Source organism: Rhineura floridana, chromosome 19, assembly GCF_030035675.1.
Source record: "Rhineura floridana isolate rRhiFlo1 chromosome 19, rRhiFlo1.hap2, whole genome shotgun sequence".
Classification (NCBI taxonomy): Eukaryota; Metazoa; Chordata; class Lepidosauria; order Squamata; family Rhineuridae; genus Rhineura; species Rhineura floridana.
In genome coordinates this window covers 21,184,570-21,198,021 of record NC_084498.1, presented here as the reverse complement: position 1 = coordinate 21,198,021, position 13,452 = coordinate 21,184,570, and the positions used below count along the sequence as shown (strand labels likewise).

Here is a 13,452-nt window from a genome sequence, read left to right as displayed (position 1 = left end):
CCAGCTGCACCTCCAGCAGAGCAGCAGAGAGGTGTGATGCGATTGTTGCTGCCCCCTCACAACTTCCTTTATGCAAATCAATTCTCTTGTTATTTCTTTTGGTTATGGCTTCCTGTATTCCCAGTGGAGACATGATGTTCTAGAACAGCCAATGAGCACAGGCTGGATTTGCATGAAGCAGCCATTCTTCAGCTCTGCAGGACTTAAGAAAGGAGGAAGGAATGTCCAGGCACCTGCCTGTTGCTTTCAGGGAGCCTCCCTGCTTTTGAGAGCTGACCATGGCCTGGGCTCTGTTCTTCTTGGCCCTTCTCAATTACTGTTCAGGTAAGGAGGTGAAGATGTAGCTTCATGTGCACCAAGCAGCCAACGGCAGCATTACCTGTATCATAAATCTGACATAGAATATTACACTTCTTGTGATATTGGAGAACATGATGAACTGAGTGGGAATTTTTGTTTGTTTCTTTGTTTCTATCAAGGTGTCACTTCACAAGCAGCACTGACTCAGCCGGCCTCCCAGTCTGTATCTCTGGGCCAAACCGCTAAACTCTCCTGCTCTCAAAGTAGTGGTGGCAGCTGGAACAGCTACTTTGGCTGGTATCAACAGAAACCTGGACAGGCTCCTCGGTTCGTGCTTGCTGGTACCAGCACCAGGGGAGAAGGGATCCCAGATCGGTTCACTGGTTCTGCCTCTGGGAACCCTGGCTATTTAACCATCTCCAACACCCAGGCTGAAGATGAGGCAGATTATTACTGTCTTGACTGGTATTACACTGATAGCATGTTCCACAGTGATACAGTCTGATGGGGAACTGAGACAAAAACCTTCCCCCTTTCAACTCGGTGAAGTGAACTGAAAATCCTTAGAAAGCTTAGTCTGATCTGTGGCTGAAGCTGTTTGAATGAAGGAGCTGCAGTGGAGAGAGACGCAAGGATATTTGATGCCACCTCCTTTCTCAAAGCAGAACCCCCTGCCGGCTCACTTCTGTCCAGGTCAACCACCACCTCCCAGCTGGGGTTTGCCATAAACAGGGGGCAAGGTCATCCAAGGACGTTTCTCCTAGAGCATAATGGTTACGAGAGCTTTGAACAGTTTCCAGAACTGACATGGCTTTGCAGTTTGAAAAGCATTCATTTCCCAAATGCACTTTAACATAAACATCCCATGGCAGAAGTGCAAATCCAAAGGGCACGCACAATTTTTTAAAAAGCAATTTCATATGTGTGCGTGTGATAACATGAATTGACCATGTGGAGAACTTTTAAGTCTGTTAGGACTATACTCACCCTGCTCAGAGAGCTCACCATGGCCTCGGCTCTGTTTTCCCTGCCCCTTCCCAATTACTGTTCAGGGATGGAGGTGAAGAAGTCACTTGACATATGCTTAGCTCACAACAGCAAATTATTTGTAATATTTTAATCATAGAAGCATAAAGCTTTTGTGATATTTGAGAAGACAGAGGTTCAAGAGTCATGCTTTTTCTTTCTTTCTTTCTTCCTTCCTTTCTTCCTTTCTTTCTTTCTTATCTAATCCGTTTTCATATCAATAAGACAGCAGCATTAAACTTCTTTGAGATTGCCCTTGATAAAGGGTTATTTCTACCCAAAACGTTTCTGGCAGTAAATAAAAACGTTTTTGTTTGTACCTTTGGCTTTTCACCAGCAAGGTACTTTGAAGGCCCCGTGCCTCCCTCCTTGCTTTTGTGCAATAGACAGAAAAGTAATTCCAGTATTTCCAATCCTCTGCCACTTGATGCTTTTTAAACCAGAGATGCCAAGGACTGCACATTCTGCTTGTAAATCAGGACGTTTGCCACAAACATCTGATCCCACTTTATCCCTCTTTCTTTATGCTATGGTCCCCATCAGTTTTGACTTTGGTGAATTATCCTACTCCTGCCTTGTGTTCATTCTTAACAAGACAAGAGCTATTCCCAATAATTTTAAAAAAGAAAATAACTATGCAAATCAGTTGTATGTGATTGCACCATACCTTCCTAGCAGAGACATGGTGTTCTAGCAGAGCCAATGAGCATGGGATGGATTTGCATGAAGGGGACAATTCATCAGCGGATATCGCCCGTCGTTTAGATAGTTTGGTAGACAGTGCTGGGGAGGAGTCAGTGGTCGTGGTGCACGTTGGCACCAACGACATGGGGAAATGCAGCCGTGAGGTCCTGGAAGCAAAATTTAGGTTGCTAGGTAGGATGCTGAAAGCCAGGACCTCCAAGGTGACTTTCTCTGAAATGCTACCGGTTCCACGCGCAGAACCAGCCAGACAGGCCCAGCTTTCCAGTCTCAATGCGTGGATGAGACGATGGTGTTGGGTGGAAGGGTTTGGATTTGTTAGGCACTGGGGAACATTTTGGGACAAGCCGGGCCTGTACAAAAGGGACGGGCTCCACTTGAACCAGAATGGAATCAGACTGCTGGCACTTAAAATTAAAAAGGTGGCAGAGCAGCTTTTAAACTGACTGGGGGTGAAACCCGACAGGAGCTGAGGAAGATCTGGTTCGGAATAAACCTCCCCCCTGGGATAAAAACCAAAGAAATTATGAAATTTTAAAAGGGGTAGGCCTAGAAGTAGGCATTGTGAGAGCAGGGCACAGGATATAAATTCAGAAGAGCAAAATTACCACAGGCCAAACCACAAGTGCCAAAGACACTTGAAGAGAGACACTGCTTACAAGTGCCTGTACGCTAATGCTAGGAGCCTGCGAACCAAGATGGGAGAACTGGAGTGCTTGGTCTTAGAGGAGAGCATTGATATAGTGAGCAGAACGGAGACCTGGTGGAATGGAGAAAACCAGTGGGATACGGTTATCCCTGGATATAAACTATATTGGAAGGACAGGGAAGGATGTATTGGTGGCGGAGTCGCTCTATACGTGAAAGAAGGCATTGAATCCAGCAAGCTGGAAACCCCAAAAGAGGCGGACTCCTCCACAGAATCGTTGTGGGTGGTGATACCATGCCCCAGGAGGGACTTAATACTGGGAACGATCTATCGTCCCCCTGATCAAAATGCTCAGGGAGACCTTGAGATGAGATATGAAATTGAGGAAGCATCCAAACTAGGAAATGTGGTAGTAATGGGTGACTTCAACTACCCGGACATAGACTGGCCGCATATGTGTTCCAGTCATGACAAAGAAGCAAAGTTTCTAGATATTCTAAATGACTATTCCCTAGACCAGTTGGTCATGGAACCGACCAGAGGGACGGCAACCCTGGACTTAATCCTCAGTGGGGACCGGGACCTGGTGCGAGATGTAAGTGTTGTTGAACCGATTGGGAGCAGTGACCACAGTACTATTAAATTAAACATACATGTAACTGGCCAATTGCCAAGAAAATCCAACACGGTCACATTTGACTTCAAAAGAGGAAACTTCACAAAAATGAGGGGATTGGTAAAAAGAAAGCTGAAAAACAAAGTCCAGAGGGTCACATCACTCGGAAATGCTTGGAAGTTGTTTAAAAACACTCTATTAGAAGCTCAACTGGAGTGCATACCGCAGATCAGAAAAGGTACCACCAGGGCCAAGAAGATGCCACCATGGTTAACGAGCAAAGTCAAGGAAGCTCTTAGAGGCAAAAAGTCTTCCTTCAGAAAATGGAAGTCTTGTCCGAATGAAGAAAATAAAAAAGAACACAAACTCTGGCAAAAGAAATGCAAGAAGACAATAAGGGATGCTAAAAAAGAATTTGAGGAGCACATTGCTAAGAACATAAAAACCAACAACAAAAAATTATATAAATACATTCAAAGCAGGAGACCATCTAGGGAGGCGATTGGACCCTTGGATGATAAGGGAGTCAAAGGTGTACTAAAGAACGATAAGGAGATTGCAGAGAAGCTAAATGAATTCTTTGCATCTGACTTCACAGTGGAAGATATAGGGCAGATCCCTGAACCTGAACTAACATTTGCAGGAAGGGATTCTGAGGAACTGAGACAAATAGTGGTAACGAGAGAGGAAGTTCTAGGCTTAATGGACAATATAAAAACTGACAAATCACCGGGCCCGGATGGCATCCACCCGAGAGTTCTCAAAGAACTCAGATGTGAAATTGCTTATCTGCTAACTAAAATATGCAACTTGTCCCTCGGGTCCTCCTCCGTGCCTGAGGACTGGAAAGTGGCCAATGTAACGCCAATCTTCAAAAAGGGATCCAGAGGGGATCCCGGAAATTACAGGCCAGTTAGCTTAACTTCTGTCCCTGGAAAACTGGTAGAAAGTATGATTAAAGCTAGATTAACTAAGCACATAGAAGAACAAGCCTTGCTGAAGCAGAGCCAGCATGGCTTCTGCAAGGGAAAGTCCTGTCTCAGTAACCTATTAGAATTATTTGAGAGTGTCAACAAGCATATTGATAGAGGTGATCCAGTGGACATAGTGTACTTAGACTTTCAAAAAGCTTTTGACAAGGTACCTCACCAAAGACTTCTGAGGAAGCTTAGCAGTCATGGAATAAGAGGAGAGGTCCTCTTGTGGATAAGGAATTGGTTGAGAAGCAGAAAGCAGAGAGTAGGAATAAACGGACAGTTCTCCCAATGGAGGGCTGTAGAATGTGGAGTCCCTCAAGGATCGGTATTGGGACCTGTACTTTTCAACTTGTTCATTAATGACCTAGAATTAGGAGTGAGCAGTGAAGTGGCCAAGTTTGCTGATGACACTAAATTGTTCAGGGTTGTTAAAACAAAAAGGGATTGCAAGAGCTCCAAAAAGACCTCTCCAAACTGAGTGAATGGGCGGAAAAATGGCAAATGCAATTCAATATAAACAAGTGTAAAATTATGCATATTGGAGCAAAAAATCTGAATTTCACATATACGCTCATGGGGTCTGAACTGGCGGTGACCGACCAGGAGAGAGACCTCGGGGTTGTAGTGGACAGCACGATGAAAATGTCGACCCAGTGTGCGGCAGCTGTGAAAAAGACAAATTCCATGCTAGCAATAATTAGGAAAGGTATTGAAAATAAAATAGCCAATATCATAATGCCGTTGTATAAATCTATGGTGCGGCCGCATTTGGAATACTGTGTACAGTTCTGGTCGCCTCGTCTCAAAAAGGATATTATAGAGTTGGAAAAGGTTCAGAAGAGGGCAACCAGAATGATCAAGGGGATGGAGCGACTCCCTTACGAGGAAAGGTTGCAGCATTTGGGGCTTTTTAGTTTAGAGAAAAGGCGGGTCAGAGGAGACATGATAGAAGTGTATAAAATTATGCATGGCATTGAGAAAGTGGATAGAGAAAAGTTCTTCTCCCTCTCTCATAATACTAGAACTCGTGGACATTCAAAGAAGCTGAATGTTGGAAGATTCAGGACAGACAAAAGCAAGTACTTCTTTACTCAGCGCATAGTTAAACTATGGAATTTGCTCCCACAAGATGCAGTAATGGCCACCAGCTTGGATGGATTTAAAAGAAGATTAGACAAATTCATGGAGGACAGGGCTATCAATGGCTACTAGCCGTGATGGCTGTGCTCTGCCACCCTAGTCAGAGGCAGCATGCTTCTGAAAACCAGTTGCCGGAAGCCTCAGGAGGGGAGAGTGTTCTTGCACTGGGGTCCTGCTTGTGGGCTTTCCCCAGGCACCTGGTTGGCCACTGTGAGAACTCCATTTATGGAGTTATGAGGTTAGCATTCACACACACTAGCTAACTCTAAGAAGAGGGAAGGAAGGAAGTAAAGCCTGAGAAAAAACAATCAACAAATAGTTTTTAAAAGAAGGAATCAGTGAGAGAAGAATAGGCAGCCTTTCTGTCTATTGCCCTCCCCCCCACACTGTCTATCACCCCCGTACTGGTTCAAGTTTCTTGTTGCAAGTGTTCCCGACAATGGGAACCCAAGACAAAAACCTTCTCTCTTCCTGCCTAGCATGAGGAACATGACAAGGAAATTGAGGGGGGGGGATGTGTGGGATAACAATTGCCTTGATGCATAGCCACCTAACGCCTACCCCCTCCTCAAACTTTGTTCATACAAAGGTTGAATGCTCAATAAACAGGCTATAGAGTGAGGTGAATTCACATGTGATCTGCTGATGGATAATCTCCCCACACCCTGCACAGATTGCATTGGAAAGCAGTAAGTTTTCTGAGCTTTTTCTTTTTAAAAAGAATACCTTATTTTTTTTATCCAATTTTATCCAAGTGTTTTCTATGAGAGGTCAGAACAAAATAACCCCAATGGGAGAAGATTTCAGGGCTGTGTCTTCCAAATATAAGGCAAGGGTCTCTTGGCTGAGTGAATCACAGGCACACACGGCCTTTATTTATTTAGCAGTGAGTATAACCAGCTTCAGAGAGCCAGTGTGGTATAGTGGTTAAGGTGCTGGACTACGAACTGGGAGACCAGGGTTCAAATCCCCACACAGCCACAAAGCTCACAGGGTGACCTTGGGTAGTCACTACCTCTCAGCCTCAGAGGGAGGCAATGGTAAACCCCCTCTGAGTACCGCTTACCGTGAAAACCCTATTCATAGGGTCACCATAAGTCAGAATCAACTTGAAGGCAGTCCATTTCCATTTCATAACCAGCTTTGCACAGCTCACCACTAGATGTCATCAGTTCAACACATAATATATTATCTTCCAAGACCAATTGCAGTCTTTAGAGGAGCTTCCCAATACATATATATATATAGGTCCGGGGAACTGCAAGATTTGCAGAACTGGAAAAAAGTAAAACCTTCTAAAAAGGTTTTAGAAAAGATGAAAACTTTCACTTTTCCTCCCAAAAGAAGAGAATGCAAAATGGCAGTCAATGGCAAGACTACTTGCTTACCACTCCATACAATCCACACATTGCGATAAGAACATAAGAAAAGCCTTGCGTGATCAGGCCAAACACCTATCTAGTCCAACAGCCTGTTCTCACAGTGGCCAACCAGATGCCCATAAAAAACGCAAAAGCAAGACTTGAGCTTTATCATAAACTGAGAAGGAGCTGGGGTGTGGGGCAATTCATTCATTCCTTATAGCATGGGAGCCCTTCTTCTACTCATAAGAACATACCTATATCCCTGCTGGATGAGCCCAAAAGACCATCTAGTCCAGCTTTGTGCTCTCACAGTAGACAACCAGGGGTGTAGTCGTCCGGGGTCCTGGGGGTCTTAGACCCCTTATTTTTCTGGAAGCCAGGTTCCAGCAGGGTCCCTATGTCTCCAGCATCCTACAGGCCAATCAGCTTGAAAGGGGAGTCTGTTACCTACTGAGAAGAGCCCAAATAAGTGTCAGTTGCAATCAAGCTTTTATTAGTTCCTACTTCAAAAAGGCAAGACAAGTTGCAGAGAGTGAGAATTCTGCAACTGCAGAAGAAGAGACAGTGAATCCTGATGATAGCATCCCATCTACATCATCAAGCAGTTTGACAGCAGCAGGAGATAAATGTGTAGACACCAAATTCAGTAATCCAAGTGATATCTCTGACAGTGAGAAAGGACAGTCAAATGGTGACAGTGGTAGAGAAGCAGAAAGTAGTATCCAAGCCTGGCCAGATTATTCTATAATTTTAGAAGGTTGTATAATCTTAGAAGGCGATGTGGCTGTGACAGGGCATGGCTGTGACTATCATAAAGGGACCCTGCACTTCTGAATTTTCCACTACACCACTGTGGACAATAACATGCCCCAGTGGGAAGCCCACCAGCAGCACCTGAGCACAACAGCAACTCTCCCCACTTTCAATTCCCAGCAATTGGTACTCAGTAGCATACTGCCTCCAACAGTGGAGGGAATGTCAAACATACCCATCAGGGTTGGTAGCCATTGACAGCCTTACCCTCCATGCATTTGTTTAATCCTCTTTTAAAGCCATCCAAGTAAGTGGCCATCAGTACCAGCTGTAGGTGTCAATTCCGTGCCCTACATACAGAGAGCGGATTGCCTATAGAGCAGAGAGCTTCAGACGGTTCAGCAAGCAAATCAGACTTTGAATTCTTTTGCAGAATGACTATGCTAAAATGGCAGGGTGGGGGAGGTAGCCTGTGCTGGGGACAATCTAGAAGATGTCTTATCTCCAGCAGGCCCCCTACTTGTAAGCTACCGAGGGGCATATAGCTAGAGTCTGTTGCGCGAGGAGGGAAAGAAAGTCATAAGCCACAACTTGTATTCAGAGGAAAATGTATGTGATGTCTGCTTTTTTTTTTTTTTGGCCTGTAGATGGAGATGTTGGTCTAAGTTTCCCCACATTTGATAGAATGACATTATAGAGGACCCTTGAAAGCCCTGCGGCTGTGGAATTAAGTGCAATAGGATGCTAAGTGGAACAGGATGTTGTTCAGTAAAAATGTGTGCTTTCCCCTCCCCTCCTTGTTGTCCTTCCTGCTTGCTCATGGATGGAGATCAAACCTGGTAGCCCAAGTAACACCTGATGGAATGCCTGTCTCTGCGCACCCACTCTTGTTCACTCTCATTCTCCACTGATACTTCCTTTTACCTGCTTTTTGAGAGGTCCCTGCTTTCACTAGATTCACTAGGGACTGTGAAGGACCAGAACTCTATGATCGCTCCATAGCTCAGAATTGGGACAAGGCAGCTTCCATATTTCTCTACGCATGATAAACATGGTCACACAACCATTTGTTGTACGCTGCCAAGTCAAACCTACCATTTGTAGGTACCCTGGGACTTGCTTTTCTTCCTAATGCTGTGCTTGGTCTGTTTGGCAGAAGGAGAAGGCTCTTGGGCACGTTTAGGGCAGGGGGGAGCATCATCCTCGGAGGCCAAATGCAGCCCACCAGGCCTGTCTGTCTGGCCCTTGGAACTCTCTCCAGGACAGGCCCCTCTCCTTTGACACACCTACTATCTACCTTCCTGGAGCCTTTTGGTGTGTCTGGAATGAATCCTCGAACGAGGATGATTCTTGCCTGCCTGGATGGATGGAGAGCAGAGAGGGGCTTGTTTAATCAGCAGTGATACCTTGACAAGCTCCTCGCTTTGGGCTCTGTTACATCAACAGCAGAGAATCAGGGATCCCACTTCAGAGCACTGGTTCAACCTCTGGGAACACCAGCTCTTTAATTATCACAAACGTCCAGCCTGAAGACAGGGCACTTTATTACTGTTGTGTTTGGGAGAGCAGCAATAGTTTGTTCCAAGGTGGTACAGGCTTGGAAAAGTTACTTTTTTGAACTACAATTCCCATCAGCCCAATCCAGTGGCCATGCTGGTTGGGGCTGATGGGAGTTGTAGTTCAAAAAAAGTAACTTTTCCAAGCTCGTACAATCTGATGGGAAACTGAGACTAAAGCCCTCACTCTTCCTCACTAGAGTGGGGAAACTTGAATAACCTAAGAGCTTAGCCTGAAAATGACAGCTCCCCTCCCTGGATGGGGCAGGCTTGAGGCAGTTAAGGTGGGGGCAATTGCAATGTTTGTGCTGCACTGATGTTGGCACGAGGGATCCTTTTTCTTGGTATAAGCAAAGAGTTGGTCAGGATCCCTGCTTCATGCCCTGTGGCAGCAGGGGAGATGGGATCCAGGATCAGTTCACTGGTTCCACCTCTGAGAACATCAGCAATATAACTACCACTAACATTCCGGCTGGAGACGAGGGTGATTATTACTGTGGTGCCCAGTATTACATCAATACCATCATTATTGAATTCGGGAAGAGTAAGGGGCTTGATATAACGCCATCCTTCTTTTCTAGTTTGTATCTTGGTTTGTTTATTTCTCCCATTATTGTTTGTATTCTGAAAAACCTCAATAAAATAAAATAAAATAAACAGTAATAGACTGTTGACAACCATCATGGCTGATATGCAGTCTTACTTCATCCTTGCCTGAAGTGAGTATGGCAGGGAAAATGTTATAAAATTGGTCAGCACATAATCAGGATGATGTTATTTGCTTATGCATATAAGATAGCAGGTGGAATGCTGGAAATGCAGTTTCTCTCTCCATGAAGCACATGCCAGAGAAAAGCTGTCTTTATTCCATATAAATTTCTGTCTCACCCTTCCTTCCAACGAAGCCCAGGGCAGCAAACATACAAATGATAAAAGAATTTAAACATCTAAAAACATATATAAACAATGAGTTCTGCAGGAGGGGGACGGTCCTGAAGATGGCGTCCGGGTAAGACCTAAGCATCTGGCTGCTCATTATTTTTATCTGCTATTCTATTCTATTTTATTTTATTTTATTTTTTAAAGATAAAAGTTTTAAGAAGAGCTTTTAATCGGGAAGCAATTATTTGTTTGCTTATCGTAAAGAAACGAGTCTTTTAATAGGAAAAGGCTGATAGGAGTTTTTAAGAGATATAATATCGGCCATTTTCACTGCTGCAAATGCAAATACAAATGCTTAATAAAAACTAAAACTAAAATTAAAACATCAAGAGATCATGGTATTAACAAGGAGCCAAAGGAAAACACTGGGGGTTTCTCCACACCCTTGGCCTTCGATGAAAAAACAGAAGAAAAAGAAAACAAAAGCTAAAAACTTACCTCAAGGCAATCTCCCTGCAGCTTGCAGACACTCAGATTTCCACTGCTCAGACTTAAAGGGACAAACTCATATTACGCAATTTTATGCTTCATCTAGCAATGAAAACTTGTCGAAGAAAATCCCTGATAAGATCCATACTATCTATGATTGGTCAACTAAATACATTCCAACTATTGAATCCAACGTATTTTCCTTGGACACAGCACCTAATCTGGCAGAGGAATTAGCAGCAGCGAATCTGTTTGATAAAGAGTGTCTATTCCATCAAGATTCGACTCGGGCTTTATCCAGCAAAAATGAGGATCAAGCTGTACAACTCATCCAACATTCTTCCCCTGATTCTCTGTCACGACATTCAAACGCAACTATAAAGACAAGTAACATGATCTCGACCAATCATTCTACGAAAAACCAAAAGTTTATAAGAAGAAAAGCGGTTCTTAAAAAAACGCTACTTAAAAAATCTAGCAATATTAAAAATTATAAATTATGCATATAAAATGGTTAGACAGAGATCTGCCGAGATTCTTGAGTTCTGCTGAAACAAGAGGGAAGGGTACAATTCATGATGGAGTTTGACGGAGCCCGCCAGGTGGTTTCAATTCCCTTATGCAGTGGTCCAAAATACAAGGTTAATTCCCTTTTTTTTCTTCTGAGAGTTGAGTATATTCCCCGAAAGCAAGAGCACAAAACTGGGGGCGGATTAGATTATTCAGGTGCAAAATGGGGCTTGATTCATCCTACAGGTATGAGGAGCTGAAGGATCAGACAGCCATATTGAGGCACAGCAGGCCACGCCCCCAATGCAGCATTCCAAGCCTTTCTACATGGCCCTCAGGACTCTTCCAAAGTCACACCTCCTGCCAAGGCCACACCCCCTCTCCCAAGGCCATGCCCCTCATGAGCACCTGCTCAAAACCCTCATCACGGTTGTTGAATTGTGAATCTGCCTCTTGGTTGAAGGATGGAGAATGAGAGAGATGTGGGAGGGGGAAAGAAACTCCTGTTGGTATTCCCCCCCCGTAAAACGGTATATTTTTTAGCATTTTCTCTACAAAAAAAAAACCCTCCCAGAAACAGAACTGGTTTTGAGAACAATTGAAACTGACATGAGCTAGATTGATCTGTCAGTTCCTAGTGGGTAGGTGGAGGAATAAAGGCTGATGCACCAGCTCATCCTGCTGGTTGCTGCTGTAATCCCAGACAACACTTTTGACCCAGGTGGAGCCTCTGTCCGGAGAATGTAGAGGCTGGATAGCAGGTTTCTATTGCAGCCTCAGGAACTAAAAGAAGCAGACATCCTCCCTCTGGATGCCAGAAGGTGGGCAGAGCAATGGATGGGACTCTTACCTTTGCATAGTAGGCCACATTCCCCCCATGCAAAACTCAGAAGATTTTATCCCATGTAGATACAAATCTCTCCACACATGGAAGCATGAGACACTATCACCTTTTAAGGATGCATTTTAGGGAAAACCACTGGAGGAGGGTGCACAGAAGTACCAGTGAGAGGTGTGGCCTTGGGAAAAGGGGAGTGTCCTGGGAGAGCCCTGAGGCTCAGATAAGAAAGTCTGGAGAGCCATATTCAGCCCCTGGGCCTCAGGTTGCAGATCCTTGTCCTGGAGAAAGTGAAGGAACGTTGATCTGCTTTCAGAACACCCCCTTTATGCAAAATATGTTCTGTGGTCATTGGCTAGAAGTTCATCCCATTTCCTCAGACTGTCTCTAGCAAAGCCAATGGGTGTTGACCTATTTGCATAATAGATCATTCATTCCTCATTTCCTGGGGGATTTAAGAGAGAAGAAGGAAGATGCAGCTAGATTAGAGAGAGTCGTTTGTCTCGGAGATTCGCCTTCCTTCTGAATTTCACCATGGCCCAGATCCTTGTTCTCTTCATGTTTCTCAGTTTCTGCTCAGGTATGGTTGAGGAGGATTAACGGGCTAGCAACAGTTGTTTGTCTGGTGTATTTATCATGGAAACATAATAGTGTTGTTATATTAGAGAAGACAGGAAATATTCCATGGGCTTTTCTTTTTCCTTTTGCAAAGGTGTCACTTCGCAGCCAACCCTGACTCAGCCGGCCTCCCAGTCTGTCTCTCTGGGCCAAACAACTAAACTCTCCTGCTCTAGAAGTAGTGGAGGTAGCTGGGGCAGCTTTGGCTGGTATCAGCAGAAATCTGCACAGGCTCCTCGCTTTGTGCTCTATGGTACCAGCAGCAGGGGAGAAGGGATCCCAGATCGGTTCACTGGTTCTGCCTCTGGGGACACTGGCTATTTAAGCATCTCCAACATCCAGGCTGAAGACGAGGCAGTTTATTACTGTGGCGCCTGGGAGTACACCGGTACTTACAAGTTCCACAGTGGTACAATCAGATGAGGAACTGAGACAAAAACCCTCACTGTTCTGTAACAGAGCAAGGAAACCTGAATCACTCAAGACCTCTGCGGAGCCTGAAAATGACATTTCTCCTCCCTGGATGGGGCAGGCTTGAGGAAGTTAGGGGGGGGCAATTGCAACATTTGTGTGCTGCACTGATGTTGGCACGAGGGATCCTTTTTCTTGGTATAAGCAGAGAGTTGGTCAGGATCCCTGCTTCGTGCCCTGTGGCAGCAGGGGAGATGGGATCCAGGATCAGTTCACTGGTTCCACCTCTGAGAACATCAGCAATATAACTACCACTACCATTCTGGCTGGAGATGGGGGTGATTATTACTGTGGTGCCCAGTATTACATCAATACTGTCATTATTGAATTTGGGAAGAGTAAGGGGCTTGATATAACGCCATCCTTCTTTTCTAGTTTGTATCTTGGTTTGTTTATTTCTCCCATTGTTTGTATTCTGAAAAAAAATCAATAAAGTAAAATAAAATAAAAGAGTAAGAGACTGGTGACAGCCACCACGGCTGATATGCTGTCTTTCTTCATCCTTGCTTGAAACAGTATGACACGGAAAATGTTATAAAATTTGTCAGCACATAATCAGGA

The 13,452-nt window shown here is 44.6% G+C and overlaps 1 gene segment (V, D, J or C); it reads left to right on the top strand.

Moving 5' to 3' along the window:
* The first annotated feature begins 239 nt into the window (after positions 1-239).
* LOC133373462 (immunoglobulin lambda variable 3-19-like) lies at positions 240-9,145 on the top strand. The segment is given in 3 exon segments: positions 240-324; positions 480-799; positions 9,053-9,145. Coding segments are annotated over 3 exon segments (459 nt in total).
* The last annotated feature ends 4,307 nt before the right edge of the window (positions 9,146-13,452 follow it).